The 27,782-nt window shown below is 41.6% G+C and overlaps 1 protein-coding gene across 1 annotated transcript; it reads left to right on the forward strand.

Annotated features, from left to right (window-relative positions):
- Positions 1–91: 91 nt before the first annotated feature.
- Positions 92–27,782, forward strand: RNF20 (ring finger protein 20). Its single transcript, XM_043566533.1, has 20 exons — positions 92–281; positions 1,352–1,506; positions 6,529–6,696; positions 6,816–6,963; positions 7,114–7,296; positions 11,404–11,522; positions 14,374–14,520; positions 14,919–14,996; positions 15,190–15,309; positions 16,396–16,575; positions 17,493–17,628; positions 17,952–18,073; positions 18,192–18,562; positions 19,732–19,849; positions 20,415–20,564; positions 23,967–24,179; positions 25,009–25,134; positions 25,291–25,431; positions 26,103–26,204; positions 26,678–27,782. The coding sequence occupies exons 2-20, from the start codon at positions 1,378–1,380 to the stop codon at positions 26,852–26,854; spliced, it is 2,928 nt and encodes a 975-aa protein (XP_043422468.1). The 5' UTR covers positions 92–281; positions 1,352–1,377; the 3' UTR covers positions 26,855–27,782.

The following is a 27,782-nucleotide window of genomic DNA, read 5'->3' on the forward strand; positions in this document are numbered from 1 at the left end:
GAGAGTGGTGTACACCCGGAGGTCCCAGCCGCCTCGCGTTGCTACAGACGCTATTCTTACTTCCGGGCGCTCGGCGCCCTCGCGGTGCGTCACTTCCGCCCGGCCGGGTCGAAGCGACATCCTCTTTTCTTTCCCTTCTTCCTTTACCTGGCCCCGCCCCCCGGAAGCTTCTATGGGTCCTCGCCTGCGGGTTAGGGGTGAGAAGTAGTGCTGCAGAACGGACCCTGGTGAATAACTTCCCTGAGTTCCACTTCCCGGCGGCGCGAGTTGGAAGAACCTAGGTGAGATCTCGGCTAACGGCGCTGCGGGACTGTGCGGGTCCTCGGGAATCTCCGCCGTCTCTGGCTCTGGGGTTTCTCTCTCCTGGGCCTGCAGTTGGGCGCCGCGGGAGGCTGGGGTCCTTGTCTTGCTCCTTAGTCTCCTCTCTCTCTAGGTGAGGTCCGACTCAGGTTACTGCCACCGATACCCTTTCTCCTGGAGTGTGAATTGGAAGCAGAGTAGCGTGTACTCTTGGTGATGGCAGGGCTGCTTTCTAAAGTAGCAAAGTGCCTTAGCGTTCATTTCTCCTCCGTTGAGCTCTGAAACCCTTGGAAGCAGTTTAGGTAGACAGAATATTTGTTTGCCTCCACTGTACATATGAGGAAACTGAGGCTCTTGGAGAATTCCTTGAGGGCAACACAAGGCTCCCTAAGAGGTAGAATTGTGATTCACACTCAGATCTAGGTTCTGTAGCGTTGCACAAAATCACGAGGAGAACATTTGGAAATAGGGGAGAAACAAAATATGAAAAAGAGAGCTAGTATTTGAGTTCTTCGTGTCAGGCATTATGGTAAGTTCTTTCTAGACGTATTAATTCCTTGTAAGAGGCACAGTAATTCCTGGTGTAGGAAATTGGGTCTCAGAGATGATACATGACTTATTCAATATTAATGATTTAGCGGATATTTCCCAAGTGCCTTTCAGCTCTGTGATTTTTTCCAGCACAATAGAATTAGGTCCTGTCCTGATCAAACTATTTTTCTGATTCTGGCATTTCATGAAGTGAAATTTCTGGCATTTTCCCTGGTCTCTTCATCCTTTGCCCATTGTCTTATTTGTTAGTATTCTGTTTAGAAATTGGTAGTTGTGTAAATTCAGCCCTGACTCTTACTCTACAATTTACTTTTTTCTTTCCAAGAGGAGTTTGGGGATTGTATTGCTTGGTATGAAATGAATGGATTTAGGTTTAAAAAGGCTGGCTGGAAAATTGCTAGGTTTTACATTATAGATGGTCTCTTTATTGTTATTCTTCTTGTATATCTTACCTAAGTTTCTGTTGGTTTGTTTGTTTGTTTGTTTTCCCCCTCTCCAGGAAAACTGCTGTCATCTGGCGCCAAGATGTCCGGAATTGGAAATAAAAGAGCAGCTGGAGAGCCTGGCACATCCATGCCTCCGGAGAAGAAGACAGCTGTTGAAGATTCAGGGACCACAGTGGAGACAATTAAGCTCGGGGGTGTCTCTTCAACGGTATGTGGAAACAGGGCTTTGAGAGTGTGCTTTTTTCTGAGTTGCAACCTGAAAGTAATAATTTATGGAAGCTTTCTGGAAGGCATTTTATGGAAGAGAAAACTTACGGAAGAGAAATTTATGGAAGAGAAATTTATTCGAAAAGAGGGAAATAAAAGAGCCAGAAGTAGGTGACGTGCTATGGTGGTCAGTTCTGAAAAGAGATATATTAACATTTGATGTTTATTTTCAGAGGTGTGCTTCTAATCTCTGGAGAGTGTGGTGCTTGATACAAATTGATTATATGCATTTATCAGCGGGAAAACTGTACATTCATTCTTCATTCACTGAAAAGTTCGGTGCTAGTTACTAAGAGGCAGTGTAGTAAAATCACTGAAGGGTGGTGAAGGATAGGAGTCTGAGGCCAGACTACCTGGAATTGACTCAGCTTCACCACTTCCTAGCTGCATGGCCTTTTGTTATCCTCCCTGTGCCTCTTCTCCATGTCTGTAAATGTAATTCTAGTGCCCACCTATTGGGTTGTTGAGAGGATAAAATGAAAGAGTCTCTGCTAAGAGTTAAAACATTACCTCTACTTTAGTAAGTATTCTATATATGAGCTATTAATAATTATTGGGCTAGATATTATGAATATAACGGTGAATAAAGTAAGACACTGTTCTTGCTCTTAGGGAGTTGACCGTTTCATTAGATTGTTATACATCAGAAGCTTATAGTAATGTTATATGTCCATTAGACATCAGAAGCTCACTATAATAGGTTTGGATCTAGATCAGGAGTCTATTCTGGAACTCAGCAATGGGGGTATGGTGTTAAAATGCTTTGCATTTGCATAGCTTATAAAACCACATCTTACTTTTTTGAATTCAGGCTCAGGATAGAATAATGGGAACATTCAGAGTAAATTGTTGATGAAGTGTCATTTCTGAGTCTGTCAGCGATTCAGGTACTCCATACTGCTGCCAAGAGGTGATTTTGTCTAAGCACTGTCTCACATCATGCATCCCAAGGACATTAGTTAATTCAATAAATATAAGTATTTGTTGTGTATCTGTGATTTGCCAGACACTATGCGTTACCCTGAGGACAGCTGTTGGGCTTCAGTTTGTAAAGTGGCACAGACCAGAGAACAGTGTTCTAGTATTTATGAGTGGGATATGTGCTGTTCATAGGGATAAATAGCCACATGCTCCAAGGGAAGCTGAGAGGATACATCCTAGTTTGGACTTTATCCACAAGGCATTCAGGAGTCATTGGAAGGTCTTAAGTGGGAGAGTAACATGCTCTGACTTAGCTTGGAGAACAGATTGTAGAGGAGCAAGGGCTAGAAGTTCAGTTAGCAGAATTGTTCCCTTGTTGCTTCTCCCTCTTCTTCCCATTTCATCTCTCTAAGTGTGGGGAACTGGGGCTTGTCTCCACTGATTCCTGCCCCAGTTGGTTGAAGGTTGCCCTTAAAGGCAATAACTCTTCCTCTGCACTTCAAGGTTGCTGTAGTGAGCCAGCTGAGATCGTGTGGAACAAAAAATGAAGACTCCAGGTGTGCTTTAAGTCGGAACACTGGTGGTGCTAATGGAGCTGTCCACCACGGCTGTGCTGAAGTCTGGCAGGCTGACAGGACATGACATGAGACAAAAAAGTGTCCACTATAGAAGGCTGTTGCAGTCATTTTGCTGAGGGATCATGGTGCCTAGGGTCACTGTAGTGTAGAGGTAGTATTGACAGGATTTACTGATGGATTGGATGAAGTTTATGAGATCCCAGAATTTTGGAAGTACAGACTGTTCAGATAGTGAGCTAGGAAGTAGTATGAGAGAAGCATAGTTTTTGGGAGGCTGCAGAGGATGAATTAGGAGTTTGATTTTGGACCTGCAAGTTTGGGATACTTAATAGACCTCTGAGTGGGTAGGTGGTTGGATACAGTCATCTGTAGTCTAGGGAGAGGTCTGGGCTAAAGCATTTGGGAGTCATCATTTTGTAGGACGTATGTATGTATGTATTTTCGTGTTTATGTATTTTTGAGAGAGAGAGAGACAACATGAGTGGGGAAGGGGCAGAGAGAGAGAGGGAGACACAGAATCCAAAGCAGGCCCCAGACTCCGAAGTGTCTGAGCCTGATGCGGGGCTCAAACTCACAAGCCATGAGATCATGACCTGAGCTGAAATCAGATGCTTAACTGACTGAGCCACCCAGGCACCCCATGTAGGAGGTATTTAAATCCATGAGACTAGAGGCTCTAGGCTCTGAAAGCAGAGCCCTGGAACACTGATATTTTCATGTCAGGGAGATGAGAAGAGACTAACCAAAGAGACAGAAAATGAAGTAGGAGGAGAACAAGAGAGTGAGGGCCCAGAAGCCAAATGAAGAAAAGTATTTCAGGAAGGAGTTACTCAGGTGCTGCTGATGGCTTGAGTAAGGGGAGCACTGGGTAAAGGGAGGACTGAGTCATTAGGTTTAGCAGTAGAAGGTTCTCAGGAGCCTCAGTGAGAATCTTGTTGGTGGAATGATGGTGCTAGAAGCCTGAATGCAGTGAGCTTAAGAGAATAGGAGAGGAGAGGAATTAGGGAAAAGGGGACAGAGCCAATGATTTGCAGGAGTGTTGATAGAAAACAAGACAAAGAAATGGGGCATTAGCTAGAGGGAAATGTGGGATTGAGGGAAGCTTGTTTTGATTTTAAAATAGGAGCTATTAGAGCATGTTGATTGAAATGATTTGGTAGAGCGGATTAAGCTGATGGGGTAGCAGAGGAGACTGTTGCTGGTGCGATTTCCACCAATAGGGGAGAGAGCATGTGATATAATGCACAACAGGAGGGCTGGCCTTAACTAGGAGCAGGGGCAGTTGATCCGTAGCAACAAAGAGGAAGGCAAAGAGTTCAGATGTAGGTAGGTTGGTAGCTGCAGTTGTGGGAGATAGATGTGGACATTCTCTTCTGATTGCTTCTATTTTTTTTTCAGTGAAATCAGAAGCGCCTCATCTGAGAGTGAGGATGGGGGAGGAAGTGTTGAAGGTTTGAAGAGACAGGAGAAGGTATGAAGTAGTCATCTTGAAGAGGGAACGGACTAGAAAGATAGAGTATTGTTGCTGGGCAGTATTGTTGCTGAGGACTTACTTGACTCTGTGATCATGAGTTTAAAGTCAGCCCAGGCAGCATGGTGCTTTGTTTTCTATTCATGTTCAGCTGCATGGATGTAGGCCTGGAGTAGTGGAGAGTTGGATGTTACCAGGGGTGGGGCTTTTCCTAGGCAAGGGTGAGGAAGGAGGAGGTTATGGAAGACATGATATTGACTGATTGTGGAATTCAATGCCAATAAAGAAGGGAGTGAGGAAGTGAGAGGAGTGAAGGACAGGAAAGTTATGGGGCAATGGATTGTAGATCCTGGGGGAGGTGAAGAATTGTGGGAGTCAGGAAACTAGAGAGCATGAGCTAGAAAAGTAGGTGGTAATTGTGGAGAAATTGAGTTTACAGAGAGCATACACATACAGATCAGGCGAAGAATAAGAATAACTGGGAGTTTGGTGGCCAAGGGAGGTAGAAGACAAGATCATTGGAGGAGAGGAGGTCAGTGACTTGATTTGAGATACAGGAAGGATCATCTATATGGGAATTGGAAATCAGTGAGGACTATGACAGGAGTAACATTGGAGAGTGATAATCTAGGTGCTAAATCTTCAGGAAACGTGGGGAAGTGACCTGGGCATTTCTAGACAAGTGCAGCAAGGCAGGGTGGCAGGTAGGGCAGACCAGTGGCACGAGCTGCAGAGCTAGGAGGTTTTAGGGGGGAAGGTGGGATAATGGGTTGAAAGTGGCAGTGGAGAGCGAGGGGGTACCTACCTGCCTCTAGGCCCAGAGTGGTACTGGAGAAACTGCAGGGAAACAGTATTCTCATCCCGCTATCAGAGCAAGAAGAGGAAAGGAGTGTTCAGTGAAGAGATCGAGGATTTCATTTATTAATAGTATTAATGAACTGGTACAGTTGGGAAACTGTTGACTCTTTGGGCGTGTCAAGAATATTTTAATCAAAATACAAGAGAAAATAAAAGCAAAACAAGAAATTGGTGTTCTCATAAACAGTTCTTACTTTTTGAAATACTCATTAATTCCTAGGTAAGATAAAAATGTAATCCTCTCCAATCCTGTTTCTTTGCCTGGGGTCCTCCCCCACCCTCCACCACCCCCACTTCCAGACTCCAACTTGTCCTAGGGAAGGAGCTAGGGAGAGAAATTAAAGATCCTGAGAGGGGTGTGGAACTGTTGACGGAGTTCTATTTTTGCGGAAACAGAAGAGAATGGGATCCTGAGCGCAAGTTGAGGTCAGGGTGTGGAAGATAGTGGAGATAAGGGACCAACGAGGAAAATGGAGAGAATTTAAAATTCTGGGAGATCCAGATGAAAACTGGTATATGGGGATAAGGATATGAGGTACCTGGAAAGATAGGGTTTCATTTGAGGAATTTAAGATTTCAGTTGTGGCACAGTTCCGGATAATGACAGAAGTCCAAGATGCGGCTTTTGAAATGGGTGGCTGAAGCACAGGGAGTGAGATAATCACCAGAGTTAAGGGATTCAGAATGCAGCCTGGATGCTGGAGGATTAGATGGTTTGTCCGCATGTTTACATGTCCGTGTGTGTATTGTCACTGGACATAGTGGCAGGGACTGGGACAGAGAACAACCCAGGTGCCAAGATCTTGAATGAGTGAGGGGCAGTGCTGAGGAGATAGATGGCAGTGTTGATCCGGGCAGAAGCTGGACAGTGGAGCCTTACAGTACTTTGTGGATATCCATGTGAAGAGAACAATGAGGTGGGTGAGGTCCAAGTTCTAGCATATTAGTGTCATTCTTCCTTCCCATCGTCATCATAGACTCTTTATTTCTTCTGTTCCTACTTTTTATCCAATTACTTGTTGTAAGATTTAAGAAATGAATAGCTTTGGTCAGAGGAAATATGACCTGGTAGAGTTTAACAGCTGGTTTGCCTAATTTCTTTGTGGAGACTAATAAGATTGGTTTTGTGGGGCAGGAGGAGCTAGACATTCGAACACTGCAAACCAAAAATCGCAAGCTGGCAGAGATGCTGGATCAACGGCAGGCCATTGAAGATGAACTCCGTGAGCACATTGAAAAACTGGAACGAAGACAGGCCACTGATGATGCCTCACTGCTGATTGTCAACCGGTACTGGAGTCAGGTAGCTACTTGTTTGTTTACTCAGATTTTCTTTGGAGCATTTTAGTTCTCCTTTGCATTCTCTTCACTTCCAAAGTTGTGTTCTTCTGTTTTCTCATGACTGTACCTCCCCTTCTTCAGTTTGATGAAAACATCCGTATCATCCTTAAACGTTACGATCTGGAGCAAGGTTTGGGAGATCTCCTCACAGAAAGAAAAGCCCTTGTCGTGCCGGAACCAGAACCAGACTCCGATAGCAATCAGGAACGGAAAGATGACCGAGAGAGAGGCGAGTGTTTGTGGTGGATTCTACCACTGCATGCTCTGGGGTTTTAAAATAGATCTTGGCTTTCAGGCTTTCCATTTGAGGAAAAAAGGATTTTGATACTTCCACTTTTATAATGCTGACGGCTGCTTTTTTTCCCCCCTGTATCCTCAGGGGAAGGGCAAGAGCCAGCTTTCTCTTTCCTCGCTACCTTGGCCAGCAGTTCCAGTGAAGAAATGGAATCTCAGCTGCAGGAGCGTGTGGAGTCCTCCCGCCGAGCCGTGTCCCAGATTGTGACGGTCTATGATAAATTACAGGAAAAAGTAGAGCTCCTGTCGCGGAAGCTAAACAGCGGAGGTGAGGCAAGAATCAGGAGACTGGGGACAGGGTGGGAGGAATAAGAGCTCAACTTTGCATGCTCCTTTGTAGTTTGCAAACTTATGTATTTAATTTTAATTAAATTCCTTGGAATCTAATCTCCAGTATTACCAGTAATACCAGTAATGCCATTGCTGTGGCAAGTTAGTATTTTACAAGTGTTTCATATTTTGAGCCGTGTGATAGTCCTGTAAGAAGCTGAGGAAAGCTTCATTCTGATGCTTTCTATTAATAAAACACTTAAAAGTAGTAGAATTAATTTGATTTTTAAGGAGTAGCTCTGTTTCTGGCTATTGATTTATAACTGATAGTAATTTAGTTTAAATACTTTAAATATTGGTAATTATATTTAAAAAACTTTTGTTTTAGATATTGAATTAAAAAAAATTTTTTTAATGTTTATTTATTTTTGAGAGAGGGAGAGAGTCAGAGTGCAAATGGGGGAGAGGCAGAGAGAGAGGGAGACACAGAATCTGAAGCAGGCTCCAGGTTCCGAGCTGTCAGCACAGAGTCTGATGTGGAGCTCGAACGCATGAACTGTGAGATCATGACCTGAGCTGAAGTCGGATGCTTAACCAACTGAGTTACCCAGGCGCCCCTAGATAGTGAAGTTTCACTTCAAAGAGTCAGTTTTAATACATTCTTTTTGTTTTTTTTCTGTTATCTCTAATATTTTCAAAAAGAGTTGGCTTAGGTTTTAGAGTTGTTAGATGATCTGTGTTTAAAAAGAAAAAAGAGAATATTGTTGGAAAAGGGTCCATTTTGAAATAATTATGTTACTAGTCAGTGTTAATGCAGAGACTTGTACAGTATAGTAAAGTATTTGTGTAGCTAGGTTGCATCTTCTTAAGTGCCCTGATTTTACATTTTCAGTAATAATCTTGGTCTAGTTGTAATACCTTAATTTATCTGATTATTATTTTGCTTTATTTTATTTCCTTTTTTTAATGTTTATTTTTGAGAGAGAGACAGAGCATGCAAGTGGGGGAGGGGAAGAGAGAGAGTGAGAGGGAGAATCCCAAGCATATCCCACACTGCCAGTGTGGAGCCCAACATGGGGCTCAAACCCATGAACTGTGAGATCATGACCTGAGCTGAAATTAAGAGCCCGATGTTTAACTGACTGAGACACCCAGGCACTTCTAATTCATTGATTATTATTAAAGGTGTATAGTGTTTCATTTCTGAAAGTAATGTGTTGAATGTAGTGGATGCTGAGCGATTGGGCAGGCAAATAAGAATTTTATTACTTTGTAATTTTTAAGGACACTTGGGCTAAGTTACCAACAATTAAAAGAGGAGGCATGTAAAAGACTTGTGAAAATTTGGGAAAGGGTTTCTTTTACTTTCCCATAAGTCTGTGTATGTATTATGTATTTTATTATTTGGGTAACAGTTTTAGAATACACAAATCAGAAATTATAGAAGTCTTCCTATCTCCCTTCTTAAAGGTAACCATTGTAAACAATGTGGTTCATGTCCTCCCAGACTTTTGTATTCATATATTCCATCTACTTTAGCTATATTCCAGCTAGACTTTGTCTCTTGGTGCAGTGCTTTGGCTTACTCTTCTTTGTTTCTCCAGTGTCTGTCTGGCACTGTATCTGGTATTGGTTACATACCTAATATAAACTGAGCTGGGTGCTAGTTTTTTCTCCCTTGGCTGTAGTTGAGTAGTTGGATGGTATGATTGAATCCTAATAGGCCACACCGGTAAACCATATATATATGCATGATGGTGCATACCATATGCGTGTTACATGCAGATAATATGCCATATGGAGAGCTTATGCCAGTGTTAAACTTGACTTTGTGAATGAATGTCAAGTAAAATAATTGCTGTATTTAAAAAGGAACTAAAATGAGTAGTATATTAAGCAGTACTTTAAAATTATTTTTGTTGGCATGCATTTTAAGGTAGAGTTTAAGTTAAAAAAAAATTAATTGTAAGTGGGCTGCCTGGGTGACTCAGTTGGTTAAGCATCCAACTCCTGGTTTTGGCTCAGGTCATGATCTCACAGTTCTTTTTTTTTTTTTTTTTTTCAACGTTTATTTATTTTTGGGACAGAGAGAGACAGAGCATGAACGGGGGAGGGGCGAGAGAGAGGGAGACACAGAATCAGAAACTGGCTCCAGACTCCGAGCCATCAGCCCAGAGCCCGACGCGGGGCTCGAACTCCCGGACCGCGAGATCGTGACCTGGCTGAAGTCGGACGCTTAACCGACTGCGCCACCCAGGCACCCCATGATCTCACAGTTCTTGAGTTTGAGTCTTGCATCGGGATTCACACTGGTGGTAGAGAGCCTGCTTAGGATTCTCTCTGCCCCTCCCTTGCTCATGCTCTGTCTCTCTCAAAATAAATTTTGAAAAAACATTAATTATAAATTACAAATTACTGAGCTATTTATATTATAAAAAGTAATTGCCATTGATAAGCTGAACTTTCTAATGATAAAGATCCATAAAGTATGAATTGTAGCATGAACTATACCTTTTTGTCAGTTCATTTCTCCCCATGTTTATTTTATCCTTGATTCAAAGGAATTGCAATTGTCAGCTTGTTAATTCAGTAAGTGTTTATCTAGCTCTTACTGTATTCTAGGCCTTGTTCTAAGTATGTTAGGATATTTTTTTTTTTTTTTAATTTTTTTTTTTCAACGTTTATTTATTTTTGGGACAGAGAGAGACAGAGCATGAACGGGGGAGGGGCAGAGAGAGAGGGAGACACAGAATCAGAAACAGGCTCCAGGCTCCGAGCCATCAGCCCAGAGCCCGACGCGGGGCTCGAACTCACGGACCGCGAGATCGTGACCTGGCTGAAGTCGGACGCTTAACCGACTGCGCCACCCAGGCGCCCCAGTATGTTAGGATATTAAGAAGAGTAAATTTCAGCCTCTAGTTCTTAACTTCGGTTATGAATCAGTTCACTTTGAGAGCTTTTGGAGCATACTTTTTTCTTTTTTTTTTTTGGCCCTGCCCATGGGTATTCTTATTTACTATGTGTGGGATGGATGGGCCTTAGTGAAGTGTCTAATCTTTAAAGTTCCCAAAATCATTATGGGGCACCTGGGTGGCTCAGTCGGTTAAGCGTCCGACTTCGGCTCAGGTCACGATCTCGCGGTCCGTGAGTTCAAGCCCCGCGTCAGGCTCTGGGCTGATGGCTCAGAACCTGGAGCCTGCTCCCGATTCTGTGTCTCCCTCTCTCTCTACCCCTCCCCCGTTCATGCTCTGTCTCTCTCTGTCTCAAAAATAAACGTTAAAAAACAAAAAATTAAAGTTCCACAGGTGATTCTACAGGCAGTCTTGGTTGAAAACCACAAAACCCACCACATGACCAGCCTGTTCTGTATGGTGTTTCTGAGTGATGCCAAGGGGTAGGGAGTAGGAGAAAGCACAATTTTTCCTCCTGTTAACTGTCTCCAAACATGTTAATTGGTATAATAAGTTCTATAAATTTATCTACTTTCTTGGTAAATTGTAGTGTACCTTTTGGCTTTTGAGCTTTAGGAGTGCCCCTAGCATAGTATTCCAGAACATGGTAAGTAATTCTAGGCTCTTATCTTTATTTTTCATGATTCTATAGGTACTCATTTGAACAAGGAAATTGCTACTTTCTGCCCCCTTCTTCCTCCCAACAGAGATGCTTCATGTTGGTGTTCACTAATAGGAATTTGTGATAGCCTTATGAGATAGAATTTTATGGCTGTTAAGTCTGACACTGATTACAGATACCTCTATCTTGTCTACAATTCTAAAATGCATTTTTTTAGTGATTGTCTTATCTGAATAGAGTTACAGAATCCTTCCATTTCTTCTCTCAGTACATTTGACTTTACAGAAAGGATGGGAGTTAGGTAATCTTGGCTGTGTGTCATCCTCTACTGAAGCACAGCTTTAGCTCATTTCCTTAAGCAAGTCATCTAACCTCTGGGTTCTTAGTCATGTAAAGATAATAAAAACCAGCCTACTTCTTAAAGGTTTTCGGGAAAATAAAGTGAGGGAGCGTGTTCATATTTTGGTGGGATGCACAGTTTTAAAATTGGACACTATAGATGCTAAACTAAAGGGCAGTTCTTTTCCCTCAGATAATCTGATAGTGGAGGAAGCGGTGCAGGAGCTGAATTCCTTCCTTGCTCAAGAGAATATGAGGCTACAGGAATTGACAGACCTCCTTCAGGAGAAGCATCGCACCATGTCTCAGGAGGTACTTGACCAGAAAGGACAGATGGTAGTTTCTAGTGGCCTGTGGCACACATTGACTCGGAATTTTGAATGCTTCAAAGGTTCATCTGACTCTAGAAAGCCTATTTTTATATTGAAGAGCATGAAGGGCAGGCCAAAGCAACCAGTTCTGAGAAATCAAGAGGAAAGATTAAGGGGAAAAAACAATTGAATACTTCTCGATTGTGCCTCTGTTAAACAGATACTACAGTGTTCGTTTTTAAGAAGAAATACCATCATATGAGGTTTTGTGAAACAATGCACCAAATTCCCAAATAAAAAAGATCATGTACAATGTTACTGAGGAATGGGTTGGTAGAAATTCATCTGAGAATGGACAGTACGAACTACTATATTGATGGTATCCTGGGAGCTTGAGAAATGTGGATTTTCCAGCCAAACTTGGGTACGCGTAGTGCCACGACCAAACGGTGTCAAGATTTGGGTATTTGTGTGTGTGTGCGTGTGCGTACACACACACACACACACACACACACACACACACACACACACACAGTGATTGAGGTAAAGTGATAAAAGGCCTTAAAAGATTTTTCTTCCAGTCCTGATTATCATTTTGGTTTAGTTCAAAGGATATTCTGCTGAAATTTGACCTACTTTAGTTTGACCACCCAATTCTTTCGCTTGTCGGTAGGTTAGTAGTTACCATCTCCTTAGTGACTAGCACTTAAGCACTTGATGAGTATTATCTCTGATGGTCAGACAACTCCTATCTTGCTCTTCAGGGAACAAATTCAAGGAGGTTGGTAACTGTTCTGAGCACACAGACAAAGTAATTGAACTGTGATTCGGATGTAGGTCTGTTTTACTTCAGAGCCCATGTTCTTTATTATACCCTTGTTTTGTAAACTCCATTGCCAGGGTCCGTGCTGGCTGCTTGTATGAGAATCGTCTGGGAAGTTTATCGATACATGTAGATCCTCATCAGCCTTCAAAAGGGTTAGAGTATAGCAGTGCTTATAAATTAGATTGGAGTGTAGTGGAGAAATAGAATAACTTTCTGTCATGTTTAAGGTATAAACTAGGTACAACCAAAACGAGAAGGTCCACCTCTTCTGGCCCTTGACCAATCTCCTTTAGCATTACTAAGCTAGAGAGAGACAGTGCTTTGCTCAACTGAGCTGATGTCCACAGTGGCTCTTGTGGCTGGCTGCTATTACCTGCCAGCTGGGTGGGACCCCACCTTAGGCTCTTCACTGGAACATCTGCATGTTGCCTCTCCCACGTGGCAGTTTCAGGGTAGTGGGTCTTCTTACATGGCAGCTGTCTTCTTCCAGAGAATGAATGTCCCAAGAACATAAAGCAGAACCTGCATGGCCTTTCAGATGTAGCCTCTGCATCATTTTCATTGGGTCACTAAAGTTGACCCAGATTCAGGGGGAGGAGACAGTGCCACCACCTCTTGATGGGAGGAATATCAAAGATTTTGGGGGACGTATTTTTCAACTAGTACAAAGGTTATGTGTAGATTAACGTGAGCATGTGATAGCATTGTAATTAAAGTATTAAATAGCGTTAGCTGTGGGAATGCAAGCTGGTGCAGCCACTCTGGAAAACAGTATGAAGATTCCTCAAAAAACTAAAAATAGAACTACCCTATGACCCAGCAATTGCACTGCTAGGTATTTATCCAGGGGATACAGGTGTGCTCTTTTGAAGGGACACATGCACCCCCAATGTTTATAGCAGCACTATCAAAATAGCCAAAGCATGGAAAGAGCCCAAATGTCCATCGATGGGTGAATGGATAAAGATGTGTGTGTGTGTGTGTGTGTGTATATATATATATGTCTGTGTATATATATATATATATATACACAATGCAGTATTGCTCGGCAATCAAAAAGAATGAAATCTTGCCATTTGCAACTATGTGGATGGAACTGGAGGGTATTATGCTAAGTGAAATTAGTGAGAGAAAGACAAATATCATATGACTTCACTCATATGAGAACTTAAAGAGACAAAACAGATGAACATAAGGGAAGGGAAACAAAAATAATATAAAAACAGGGACGGGGACAAAGCATAAGAGACTCATAAACATGTAGAACAAACAGGGTTACTGGAGGGTTTGGGGAGGGGGGATGGGCTAAATGGGTAGGGGCATTAAGGAATCTACTCCTGAAATCATTGTTGCACTATATGCTAACTAATTTGGATGTAAATTAAAAAAATAAAATTAATAAAAATAGCATTAGCTGGTGCAAAGTGCCCAAATAAAGAAAAACAGGTTTTTGTATCTTTAGAGTGTCTGGTTCAAGATTTCCTTGGGGTCAGCTTAAAGAGAATGGACATTTTCCTTTCATTCCCTTTGGTTTATCATTTGTGGGAATGTGGAAAGGAAAAGTTGGGAGCAAAGATAGCTGTCTTCTGAATATATATTTGAATTTTTATCTCTGAAAATATTTGGTAAAATCAAAGAAGTCACTATTTGCTTTTTTAAAGATAACATATTTTCTGATGGTTTGTGGTCTATAGAAGGAACTGGTGCTTCTCAGAAGTAGAAAAATTGTTGCATCCCAAGTGGTCTTTCTCTTATGAGAGTGAGAGTTCTTAGAGACCTTTACAGTTTTCATGATTGTAACTGACCCGGAATGGTTAAAGGAATCTATGATTTTTATACTCATGCATTGGAAAGAGGGTAAAACATCCTCTATTTCAGTTTTGTCTATAATGATACATAAGCAGGGGTTCAGTTTTGTCTATAATGATACATAAGCAGGGATGTACAGTAGTGATGTAAGGCATTCCTTTCCTAACTTGGTCTTTTTTTGGCTTTATTTTTCTGAATGCCTGTCTTTGGGATGTAGTTCTCCAAGTTGCAGAGTAAAGTGGAGACAGCTGAGTCACGAGTTTCTGTCCTGGAGTCCATGATCGATGACCTGCAGTGGGATATTGACAAAATCCGAAAGAGGGAACAGCGACTCAACCGACACTTAGCAGAAGTCCTAGAACGGGCAAGTGCTCTTTCAGTCATAGTTTAGAGACTAGAATCATTTTTAAGGAGTCTACTGAGAAAGGATGGACTTCGGGGTACCTGGGTGGCTCAGTTGGCTAAGTGTCCGACTTCAGCTCAGGTCATGATCTCACATCTGGTGGGTCCGAGCTGTGCGTCGGGCTTTGTGCTGACAACTCAGGTCCTGGAGCCTGCTTCGACTTCTGTATCTCTGTCTCCCTCTGCCCCTCCCCTGCTTGTACTCTGTCTCTCTCAAAAAGGAATGTTAAAAAAAAAAAAGGGGGGTTGATGGACTTGGGTAGTAGTACCTGGGGACACAATGGACTCTTTTGAAAGTGCTTTGATTATCAGACTAAAATCTTAGGGTCTCTCACTAAAGAATCTTTGTCCTTCCTATAGGTGAATTCGAAAGGTTATAAGGTCTATGGAGCGGGGAGCAGTCTCTATGGTGGCACAATCACTATCAATGCCCGGAAGGTAAAATCAATGACTCACTCAGGTCACATTTCCTACCTAGTGTCAGGTGTTGTGCGAGGTACTTAGGAGTTTACAAGAGGCAATGGGGTTTTGCTAGAAGAATGGATCAGTGAAGGTGGAAGCTTAGGAATGGGAAGGATCTAAAAATTCTTTCTTTTTTATGCTTATTTTGTGATTTTCCTCTTTTCTCCAGTTTGAGGAAATGAATGCAGAGCTTGAGGAGAACAAAGAGTTGGCTCAGAACCGTCACTGTGAGCTGGAGAAACTTCGGCAAGACTTCGAGGAGGTCACTACACAAAATGAAAAGCTGAAGGTAGGAGACGCGTCTCTGAAAGGCAGTACCATGAAACGTTTTGCTGGTCAATTCACATACGTACTAGTGAGCTCTCATAATTTATGAGGGAAGAGGAAGATGTAAGTTTTGTTGGTGTGTCTACTTATTTACTTACTATTTGGGCCCCCCCCCCCTTGGTCTGCAAAGGATTTCAAGCAACTTACAAAGATGCATAGACTGAATCAGAGTGCTCTAACTTAGGAATTGTTGAGAAAAAAGAGGAGTAGGGTAAACTAAGGTGATGATCCAAAATGGAGTTTACAAAATGGGGCTTGTATACAAGATATATGCAAGGAGCATGTACATACTGTAGTAGGGTAGGCTGCTCACGTGTTAGGAATTGCCAAATGTGGGTCACACGGTTTGCCTGTGCAGTTTCTAGCTGCCAGAGCAGAGAAACGATCAGTGACCGATTCTGTTGGTTTTTGAACATGCCTGTTAAAATTTTCTCTCCCCAGGTTCTTGGGGAAAGAAAGTGAATTCTAAGAGTCTTCCTACCCCTCTTTCAGTCATAGCCACGTGTCTTTTACAATTTGATTTGTTTTTAGGTAAATATATGAATAAAGATGTTTGAAGTGAAAAAACAAACAGAAAAAAAACAACCTGACTTAAATTAATTGAAGTGTTTGGGTAATTCAAGCAAACCATTGCTTAAGAGAAGCCTAACTATTTTTGATACAATGTCAAAATATATCTCTCAGAGACTGTTAATACAGAGAACAAGTTAATGACAGAAATTCTCAATTATGTGTTAAAAACAAACATCCTGGGTTTTCCATGTCTCTACATCTGACAGATTTCAGAGAGCTCTTCTAGTGTCCTTGGGTGTAGGCTGACACACAGTGTAGAACACATATCAATTAAAACAATTCTTGGGTGGAGACTAGAGGTCCCTGGTTTAATTTGATGCAGATTTTACAGAACTAGAAGAGTGGAGATATACTCCAGAATCTTCATAAAGCTTGTCTCCATCGCACAGGACATCACTATAAGGTTTTGTTTCCTGTCTAGTGTGTGGGGCACAGACGCTAGATTGTGCTTCTGACTTGTCTTCGGGCCCCTCAGGTGGAATTGCGGAGTGCGGTGGAAGAGGCGGTTAAGGAGACTCCGGAATACCGCTGTATGCAGTCACAGTTCTCCGTCCTGTACAACGAGAGCCTACAGTTGAAAGCACACTTGGACGAGGCCCGGACTCTGCTGCATGGCACCAGGGGGACCCACCAGCGCCAAGTTGAGCTCATCGAGGTAGCAGCCCAGCTTTGTCTTTTGCGCATCAGCTTTCCCGCCTCATAAATTTTATAATTTTTCCCCCTTGCAAGCAATTACTGCTCCTCCAGCAAACATGTATAGACGGGCCATAGGTCTTTACTCTGCTAGATGGTGGGCATCCTGCCATGAGAGATCATACAGCCTGGTGGGGAGAGTATAGTCCATTAGAATGCAGGTACAACAGAGGCATGGCCAGGAGAGGCAGTGATTAAGGAGACAGAGCATCTCATTTGACTGTGGAGACTTCCTGATTCCACTTGCCAAAGTGAAGTGTGAATCTTAAGTTTGCTGATGAGAAAAAAATAGGAGAAGGGCATTTCCAGCAGTGAAAAGAGCAGATTTAAAAATAGTGTAGAATGGCTAGAGCTTTATGTGCATGGGAGAGAGAAGTGGGTGGAAGCTGCCTCACTTTACAAGCCCTTATAGCATGCAAGGGCCAACGTACAAGCCGTTACGACATGCAAGGGCAAATGTGAATGCTTTTTTTTAAGGCAGCTTATTCACGTGTTCGCTTCTGTATCTTCCACAGTTGTTAAGGCAATGTTTGTAGTAGTTGGTCTTTTACTCTGTTTGCCAAAAGAATCGAATTTAATATGTCTTACCTTACATATGTTTATGTACTGTTTTATTGTTTAGTACTCCAAGTAAATGACTATGTTCTCAGAGTGAGGAGGCATGTCCTTTATTTCTTTAATATCCTGCCAGTCTGCAAATCAGTCTTCGTAGCTGCCTGGTGCTCATTAAATATCGACTGAATTGGAACTTTTCAGAGTAATCCCTTCTAGTAGATCCTTTTCTTCTTAGATCGGTCAAAATTAAGAAACCTAGTAACAGGATATGATGTCTTCACATTTTGATAAGAATTTTTGATTGGGTCCTTTTTCTGGGTGTAGCGAGATGAGGTTAGTCTTCATAAGAAGCTGAGGACCGAAGTGATCCAGCTGGAAGATACTCTGGCCCAGGTCCGCAAGGAGTATGAAATGCTGAGGATAGAGTTTGAGCAGACCCTTGCTGCCAACGAACAAGCAGGTATAATTATTCTCGCTCCATCCTGCGGTTTGCTGCAAGCGCCTTCCTTCAAAAACACATTGTGGTTCCCTGGATTTGTTGGTATGAATGGAGCTCGGGTGTCCCAAAGAACCTTAAATCAAATCACTGTAATTCATTTTGGCTCACAGCCTGGGTGTTTGTTTTTTAAGATTGGCCAGTTTTGTTTTCCTCTTCTGAGAAGGAATCTTGCTTTTGGTAATTTTCCCAGTTTCTCAGAGGTCCCTGATGGGTACTGCGCTTTCTATCCTTGTGCCTTTTTCCTTATCAGAGTTCTTCCTAACATTGCTGTTGCTGTATCTAAGGCCCCATAAACCGGGAGATGCGCCACCTCATCAGTAGCCTCCAGAATCACAATCACCAGCTGAAAGGGGAGGTCCTAAGGTATAAGCGGAAGTTGAGAGAAGCCCAGTCTGACCTGAACAAGGTAACCAGGAAGTGCAGAATGAGTGTGATTTGCTGTTGAGTTTGGAGAGCTGGTTTTGAGTGAGGAGAAGAGTGTGGCTGCCACAGGTGATGTGCTGCTTTCTGCCTCTGTCCCCCAGACGCGCCTGCGCAGCGGCAGTGCCCTCCTGCAGTCTCAGTCTAGTACTGAGGACGCGAAGGACGAGCCTACGGAGCTGAAGCAAGATCCTGAGGACTTATCTGCCCAGTCCTCTGCATCGAAGGCATCTCAGGAGGAAGTCAACGAAATTAAGTCCAAACGGGATGAGGAAGAGCGAGAACGAGAAAGGAGGGAGAAAGAGAGGGAGCGAGAAAGAGAGCGGGAGAAGGAAAAGGAGAGAGAACGAGAGAAGCAGAAACTGAAAGAGTCAGAAAAAGAAAGAGACTCTGCTAAGGACAAAGAGAAAGGGAAACATGATGATGGAAGGAAAAAGGAAGCAGAAGTTATCAAACAATTGAAGATTGAACTCAAGTAAGAACAGAATTTAAAGTATCTGTTTCTGACTCAGAAGCTAAGGTTAGGACATCACGCATGAAATGTTGGGTTGATGGCCTGGCTTACAGATCATTGTAATATTTTGGGTGTAACTAAATGCACAGTTAATTATGATCTCAGTTCTTGATCAAGTGTGCAGCCCAGATGGCTTGCATGGGCTACCGTGTAGTCTGGTTCAGTGGTCGGGTCTCCGTAAACACTGCAGCTGTAGCCTCATTCTTCATGATTCCAAATTAAGGGGCAGTGTGTCATGACTTAAGTAATACTCATGAGAATTATTGAAACTAATTACTGGCAGCCTGCTGGCATGAATTTTAATTTAATTATACTGGGTTGAGTTTGTATCACTGTAACTTGAGCAATATTGATCTGTTTGCCTGGCAGTTAGCTGGTTTGTGTATGTATCAGGTCATTTAAGAGATTTCTTAGGAGGTTTACTCCTGCAGGCATTGAAATGGTAAGACGAACCTTGTGGTTAATGAAACACCCAACGTAATGTCACATACTGCTCCTTCTCTTCCTGCATAACCAATACTTTCTGTGGTAGATCTGGTTATTTCTTGCCTCCCAATGGTCGTGGTTGTGCCTTTATTGATACTTGGATTTGAAGGACAACTGTGCTCAAAACATTTGAACTTCTTTGGTATATAAAAGTATAGGTAAGAGGTCTGATATTTTAGTAAGAGATGGAAGTTTCAGCCTTTAGCTGATGGCTGATGACTCCACTATCAAATCTAGTTTTCTCCCCTTTTTTTTCTTCCTTCCTCTTAATTGCTTTAAGGCAAATATTTTTTTTTTTTCAAGTGTGGTATCGGAATCACCTGGATGACTTCTTTTTAAAATATGTTCCTGGACCCCATCACAGACCCACTGAATCTCAGTTTCTAAGAGTGGGGCACCAGAATTTTGCCTATTTAATTAGGGCCACGGCATGTATTTTATAACTTTATGTTGGAGAACGTGGTGTGAAGGGAGAAATGACTCCATTATCCTGATGGTCTGTGTGAAAGTTTTCTTTTAGATCTGTGACATAAGGTGTACATGGAACTGTTGTAAAATATTTTGCTCAATTCAAAATTCCCTTGCTCTGATGTCCTTTGTTTTCTCATTGCACCATCCCCCTCCCTCTATCACCCTCATCATAGGAAGGCACAGGAGAGCCAAAAGGAGATGAAACTATTGCTAGATATGTACCGCTCTGCCCCAAAGGAACAGAGAGACAAAGTTCAGCTAATGGCAGCTGAGAAGAAGTCTAAGGCAGAGGTAATCTAGTCTGCCATTACCTGTCATTCTGGTTAAAATCTTCATTTGTGGGATTTTCCTTCACATTTCTGAAGGATATAGTTTTCTTTCTTCATCTTTAAAGTTAGTGTTTAAAACTCAGGATTTTCTTCCCTTTCAGGGACCATCTAAAATAAAATAGATTTCTGTACTCTCCACTAGGTGGTAAGGTATATCACAATTTCTGGGAATAGGAGTAACCTTTTCAGACTTTTTTAGTACCTCTTTCCCATATAAATCATTGTTACGGTGAGTCTCTTTTCTGGTTATTTTTGGGAAGAGTGTCTTATTCTCTTAAAATTTGGGGGCCTTAAAAACAAATGGTGAGAGCCACCATCCCGAAGGAAGGTGCATGTGCGCTCCTCACCAAAGGTGCGTGTACAAGTGTGTGAAGTGTGATGGGTGCACTAGGATACCCTTTGTCTCTTCCCGGTTTGGCCAAGGTTTTCCTGGTTTGGGGCCCTCCATCTGTGCACAGGATTAACTGGACTTTGACATTGTATCATAGCCTCTTCTTTTTGTGTGTGTGATTCCTTACTTTCTCTAGTTGGAAGACCTGAGGCAAAGACTCCGGGATCTAGAGGATAAGGAGAAAAAGGAGAATAAGAAAATGGCTGATGAGGATGCCTTGAGGAAGATCCGGGCAGTGGAGGAGCAGATAGAGTACCTGCAGAAGAAGCTGGCCATGGCCAAGCAGGTAGGTGCACTCTCTTGAGTTAGGTTTTTCAGTAAATGTTGCTTGACAGCTAAGTTATTGACAGTGAAATTTGCGCTTTCATTCTAGTCTTTTCTTTCTGTGAATGTCTTTTACCCTATACATATGTTTGTTTTTACATTGAAGTCTTTCATTCTTCAGTTATTTTGTTTTACATATTTGTGAGGCAGGAAATTTCCTGTTATTTTCAAATGGATAGCCAGTTGTTCAGACATGGTTTATTGGGGCATCTGTCCTTCCTCTGCTGATCTGGAATCAGGGATATAGTGAGTATTAATGAAAAAAAATATAAATTTTTATATGCATTATGATTACAAATATCTGAAACTAAGAAAAACATGCCCCCAAATAGGTTATAAATAAGTAACCAGTATGTTAACTGTGGTTGTCCTCTGGGCCCTAGAACTGGAGAGACTTTTCCCCTACTCACCATGAACGTATATTTATTTTTAAGTCTCAGGGAATTATATTAACTTTGAGTAATAAAGATAACCAAAGATGGAAAAAATGTATGTTCACTGTAAGGAACAGCTTCACTGTTTCTAAGAAATAGCAAAATGACAAAGTGAAGTGGTTTTAGTGGTGACTTGATTAAGTACCTTGAGAAGATGAACTTTATTAGAACATATATGCATTACAAAATTTTTGTAATGTTTATTTTTGAGAGAGAGTGAATGTGAGTGGGGGAGGGGCAGAGAGAGAGGGACAGAGGATCCAAAGTGGGCTCTGCTCTGACAGCAGAGCCTGATGTGGGGCTCAAACCCACGAACCGTGAGATCATGACCTGAGCTGAAGTTGGATGCTCAATTGACTGAGCCACCCAGGCGCCTCCCCATATGCATTTCTTCTATAAAAAGTGGGGTTTTGGCTTTTAATAAATCCGTTGATTGCCAATTTGTCTCCATTGTTCTTTTTTAAGAAAAAAGCTATCAGGAAATTGTACTGGTATAGGTTCTAGTACAAGTGGAGAGGCATACTGTGTTTTATATAGAATACCTTATCTTAAAAATGTTAATCGTGTCTAAGTTAATCTGTAAATTTAATATCCCAATAAAAATACTAAATTTTTGGTTTTGTTTCAGTGTTTTTGGTTTTATTTTGGTATTAGACAGATTATATATGTTTGTTTATTATTTTTTTAAACAGTGATTTAAAAATTTTTTTTTTTCAACGTTTTATTTTTATTTTTGGGACAGAGAGAGAGCATGAACGGGGGAGGGGCAGAGAGAGAGGGAGACACAGAATCAGAAACAGGCTCCAGGCTCTGAGCCATCAGCCCAGAGCCCGACGCGGGGCTCGAACTCCCGGACCGCGAGATCGTGACCTGGCTGAAGTCGGACGCTTAACCGACTGCGCCACCCAGGCGCCCCTAAACAGTGATTTAAAAGTGTGGAAAAGTAAACAAGAAAGGTCAGGAAAAGCAGTGGGGTTGATGGGTGGCAGTTCCTATCTCTATCAGATGTAAAAATAGGAAGTTTCAGTAGATAAAGTACCTTGAGACTAATAGACTGTTCGAACTGAATAGAAAGTCCAGAAATAGACCAGAGTAACATGGCTATTTCATAAAAATGTGCCAAAGATACAGTTTTATGTCAGTGGGGGAAAAGAAAGACTACTAAATGTGGCAGGGCAGAAAGAAGCAAAATAATACTGGGAAAAAGTTGGATATATACTTGAACACTGTATACTGCGGTAATTTCCTGATGGATCACAGATAAAATATCAAAGAAATTAATCCATAAGAGTTAAAACAAAACAAATTCCTTTATAAATTTGGAATGGAAGAGACCTTTTTAACTATTAATAAAAGTCAAAAATATGAAAAAAATTGATAATTTTGACTTATGAAAACCCATGAAACTTTTACGTGGCAGAAACCACTATTAAAGCCAACAGATATATGATAAACAGAGAAAATATATTTGATTCTTAAGCTCTTTTGTGCTATCTTTCTACTATATAGAAAAGTCTCCAAAAATGATAGAGAAGAAAACCCAACACCCTAGTGGAAGAATAGGCAAAAGATCTGGCTAGTTCAGAGAAAAGAATACAAATAGTTCTTCAACATCTGAAAAGATGTCCAGTCTCATTTATAATAACAAATTAGGGACACCTCGGTGGCTCAGTCGGTTAAGCGTCCGACTTCGGCTCAGGTCACGATCTCGCGGGTTGTGAGTTCGAGCCCCGTGTCGGGCTCTGTACTGACAGCTCAGAGCCTGGAGCCTGTTTCAGATTCTGTGTCTCCCTCTCTGCCCCTCCCCTACTCGTGCTCTGTCTCCCTCTGTCTCAAAAATAAATAAACATTAAAAAAATTTTATAATAACAAATTCAAGTGAAAAATATTTTTAGAGACTGTTATTCACCTGTCAGATTGTTATGTGGTACTACTGGAAAGTCTCTGTAGTTAAAATCGATAACAGTGGTGGAAAACTATGAGAAAATGTGAGGTTTCATCATGAGAGAAGTTCTTGTAACCAACTGCTACTTGATCAGTTTGCTAGATTGTAGTATGTATAGTTTTTGTCTACCTTTTTTTCTTAAGTTTATGTATTTTGAGAGAGTGAGTGAGCATAAGCTGGGGGGGGGGGCAGAGAGAGAGAGAGAAAGAGAGAGATGATCCTAAGCAGGCTTCATGTTGTCAACACAGAGCCCGATGCAGGGGTCGATCTCACAAACCATGAGATAAAGACCTGAGCTGAGATCAGGAGCTGGTGGCCCAACCACATGAGCCACCCAGGTACCCCTGAAGATTTTATTTTTAAGTAATCTCTGCACCCAACGTGGGGCTCAGACTCACAACCCTGAGATCAAGAGTCACACACCATACCGACTGAGACAGCCAGGTGCCTCTAGGTGAATTTATTTCTTAACGAATACTGGGAAAGTTTAGTTTCCGGTGCTCATTTCTTTGGAGTTAAAAGATTGTATTAACATAAGGGTTCTTTCTCTGTGTTTTATGTATGTATGTATTTATTTATTTAGAGAGTTTATTTTTGAGTGGGGGGAGGGGCAGACAGGGGTGGGCAGAGGATCCGAAGTGGGCTTTGTGCTGACAGTTGAGAGCCCAATGTAGGGCTTGAACTCATGAATTGCAAGATTATGACCTCAGCTGAAGTCAGAAGCTTAACGGACTGAGCCACCCAGGTGCCCCTTATTTATTCAATTTTTTAAAGTTTTTATTTGCTTATTTTGAGAGCGTGTGAGTGGGGGAGGGACAAGGAGAGAGGGAGAGAGAGAGAATCCCAAGGAGGCTCCATGCTGTCAGTGCACAGCCCAACACAGGGCTCGATCTCAGGACCTTGAGAATGTGACCTGAGCTGAAATCAAGAGTCTGATGCTTAACTGACTGAGCCATCCAGGCACTCCTCTTTCTCCATATTTTAGGAGGAAGAGGCTCTCCTCTCTGAGATGGATGTTACAGGCCAGGCCTTTGAAGACATGCAGGAGCAGAATATCCGTTTAATGCAGCAGTTGCGGGAGAAGGATGATGCAAATTTCAAGCTCATGTCAGAACGTATTAAGTCCAATCAGATCCACAAGTTACTTAAAGAAGAGAAGGAGGAGCTGGCTGACCAGGTTTTGACTCTAAAGACTCAGGTAACTCAGCTTTCCTGAATTCTGTTGAAGTAGGGCACTTGCTACATGCATTAAAGAATGATTATTGTGGCATTTTTTTAATAAGAAAAAACCCAACTTAATGTACTTTGTTAGCATTCTGGTAAATAAATTATACATCCCTGCAAAGGAGTACAGTATAGCTGTTAAAACAGATGTGGATCTGCTAATATGGAAAATGTTGTTGATTTGTTTTATTTTCCTTTCCTTTTGTGTTAAAAGTGTGTACATCTTTGTATGTACTGTGTATTTGATAAATTTTCTGGAAGGCTGTGTGAGGAACTATCACTGGTTACCTGACGACCTCTGGATGTTGGGATGAGGGTTCGCGGGTGTGTGATTTTACTTTTTACCCTTTGGTGTTTATTCTATTTTGTGTGTGAATTTCAAGAGAAAGACTACTTTAGAACTTCTAGCCATTCTGAAAACGATACACCTGGGCTTTTGTTTGAGCTGTAGTTTATGTGTTCTGATATGAATCGCCAGGCACGGAGAGTTAGTATGGCCGAAGGAGATGAATATCTAGAAATGTAATTTCCTTTGTTCTTGGCAATTTGGAGAGGGATATTTTCAGTGGTTTCTTAGACTCTTGCTTGAATCATCAACAGCATTTTTTTTGGTTTTTGGTTTTTTGCATGAAAAGTGAAGCTTTTGATTATTGTAGTCTTTCATGTTTTTTGAAGGGTTCATGGGTAAAGACAGTGATGGCTTGAGATTTCTAACAAACTCTTTTCGTAGGCCTAACGGCACTTAGTTAATTTTTTTTTTCGTATTTGTTAAAAATATGATTTTTTTTTTTTTTCCTTCAAAGGTTGATGCTCAGTTACAGGTAGTAAGGAAATTAGAAGAGAAGGAGCATCTGTTACAAAGCAACATTGGCACAGGGGAGAAGGAACTGGGTCTTAGGACTCAAGCCTTAGAGATGAATAAACGCAAGGTATGATTGCTTTACTCTGTAATCTAAAGTGATGATTGGTCTCAGGAGCAAATAAGTAGGACACTGATGAAATTACAGGTTCACTTTCTTCCTTGGACTGGGTTAATGTTTTGCCTCACTAGCAATAAAGTGATGTGATTTGTACGTCCTGCCTAGGCGATGGAGGCAGCCCAGCTTGCAGATGACCTCAAAACACAACTGGAATTGGCTCAGAAGAAGCTACATGATTTTCAGGATGAGATTGTGGAGAACAGTGTCACCAAAGAAAAGGACATGTTCAATTTCAAACGAGCCCAGGTAAGAGTGAGTATACTTTACATTTCACCTTTTAAGGTGTTTCCTGAGCTCTGAAATGACCCATGTTATGAAGAGTCATTGGTCTAATGTGTGTTGTTTCCTACTTGATTGTAAGTTCCTTGAGTGAAGAGACCAAGTCTGTTTTCTTCACTGTCATATCCCCAGAGCCTGTCATGGTGGGATGAAATAAATATTTATTAAATGAATGAATTGGTGAATTTGTAAAGTAGCAGTGTATCAAATTAGAGCATTTTTAAATTCTATAATTTTTCTATATTTGGCATGTCAAATGATTCTAATGATGACTTCCTATCCTTATCCATATATCTGTAATTATTTTAATCCAGTCTACCTTCAGCTTGAAACTAATTACCTTAAAATTGACTTACCAAGTTATTAATTTTTTTTTAATTCTTAGACTGTATTTTTATGGAACTGAATTGATAATAGGTGCAACTCAGGTTGGCTAATAGATTATGGTTTTGGGCTCTGGAACAAAAGATGATGGTTTTGTGTTCTAGGTTCAGTTCTCTGCATACCTATAAGATAATTGGACATAAAAGGACAGAAAATCCTTTCTTCCCACGCAGAAAGTTCAAGTTGAAGCAATTTTCTCTCAAAATTGGCAGGTCTTGGGGAGTGTGTCTAATGGGTATGCTGTCTTACCACAGGAGGACATCTCTAGACTTCGAAGGAAGCTGGAGACCACAAAGAAACCAGACAATGTACCCAAATGTGATGAGATCCTGATGGAGGAGATTAAGGATTACAAGGTTAGGAAAACTGCCTCAGTGATTTCTCTGTGTTTTGTCCAGGCCTGAAGTGGCCTGCTAATAGAGTGGGAGAATAAATACTGGTCTTTACATGAAGGTAACCAGAGGATGGTTTATTTTATTTACTTATTTTAAAGTTTATTTTAAAGTTTATTTATTTTGAGAGAGAGATTGGGGGGGGTGGGTGCAGAAAGAGGGAGAGGAAGAATCCCAAGCATGCCCTGTGCTGTAAGCACAGAGCCCAACATGGGGCTCAGTCTCATGAACAATGAGATCATGACCTGAGCTGAAATCAAGGGTTGGACACTCAACCGACTGAGCCACCCAGGCGCTCCAAGGATGGTTTACTGTACGTGTGTGGGGAAGTGGCACTCTTGGCAGTGGTTAGTGGGTTTCCTGGTTGGTTGTTTGCTTACATATGACAGCCATTTAAACTTTTATAGTTGATCAGATTCTGGCTTCTTTTTTTTTAGGCACGCCTGACCTGTCCATGTTGCAACATGCGTAAAAAGGATGCCGTACTTACCAAGTGTTTTCACGTGTTTTGCTTTGAGTGTGTGAAGACACGCTATGACACCCGTCAGCGCAAATGTCCCAAGTGTAACGCTGCATTTGGTGCCAATGATTTCCATCGCATCTACATTGGTTGAGCCAAGCCAAGAGAAGAAGAGGGAATGGCTAGACAGGCACCTATTCAGTAACCATTAAACCTCTACCTCTTCTCACCTTGACTGTCACCTATGGGGCAGTTTATCTGTCAACTACCTTTTCTTTGCAGACTTTACGTCCAGGTTCTCCTCCCTAATAGCTACATGACTTCAGGGAAAAGGACTGGTAAAGGCAAGTCTTGGGTTTTAGAATGAATTAGAAACCTCTTATTTGTCTTCCCCACCAGCTTGTTTCTTTCCTGCTTTTAGATTTTTCAGCATTTTCTTCTTCAGGCTTAACTGCATAAATAATCGTGGATTGTTCATTCCTCCTGAAGAAGCAAGTTGGTACTCTTGACATGGAGAAGGGAACAAAGAAGAGTGGAGACACATGGCTATTTTGGGGAGTGAGGGCGATCTTTTAGAAATAAGCTATCCATGGGCACAAACATTTCTTGATTTGGGTAGTAAACTTTTTGTAGACTCGGATTATAAAATGGTATAATTGTGCTTTTTCCTGGATGGTTTGAAGCCTTAATGAAATTATGTCCAGGATGATTCAGTTCATTTCCTATTCACTAACAAAGTAACTTGTTAAGGTCAGCTGGTTTCCATGTTGAAGTTATTTAAGTTTTGAATGTTTGAAAGGTCTTTAAATTTCTTGAGGCCAGAATAATTTCAAATGCAATCGCCCCTTTTATCTTATAATGAAATCAAGATTGGAGAGGATGGGGAACAGGACTGAGATGGTGAAGAGATCTTCTGGGTATTCTGGGAACTTGATTACAGGGAGGTCTTGGTGAGCCATGAATTACTCTCATCTGCCTCTCTACAGGGATTCTTGTGATCCCTGCTCCCCAGAAGATTCTCTGTAATGTTTCTGTAGGACTTTATACTCCATAAGCTTCAATTAAAGCAGGATTCAATTTGC

Source organism: Prionailurus bengalensis, chromosome D4, assembly GCF_016509475.1.
Source record: "Prionailurus bengalensis isolate Pbe53 chromosome D4, Fcat_Pben_1.1_paternal_pri, whole genome shotgun sequence".
NCBI lineage: Eukaryota > Metazoa > Chordata > Mammalia > Carnivora > Felidae > Prionailurus > Prionailurus bengalensis.

What these genes read in the sequence shown, in the direction of transcription:
- RNF20 (XM_043566533.1), top strand. Translation starts at nt 1,378, where the DNA reads ATGTCCGGAATTGGAAATAAAAGAGCAGCTGGAGAGCCTGGCACATCC. An exon ending in TCACTATCAATGCCCGGAAG is followed by an intron (nt 14,997 to 15,189) that starts GTAAAATCAATG and finishes TCTTTTCTCCAG; the next exon opens with TTTGAGGAAATGAATGCAGA. An exon ending in GCCAAGTTGAGCTCATCGAG is followed by an intron (nt 16,576 to 17,492) that starts GTAGCAGCCCAG and finishes TTCTGGGTGTAG; the next exon opens with CGAGATGAGGTTAGTCTTCA.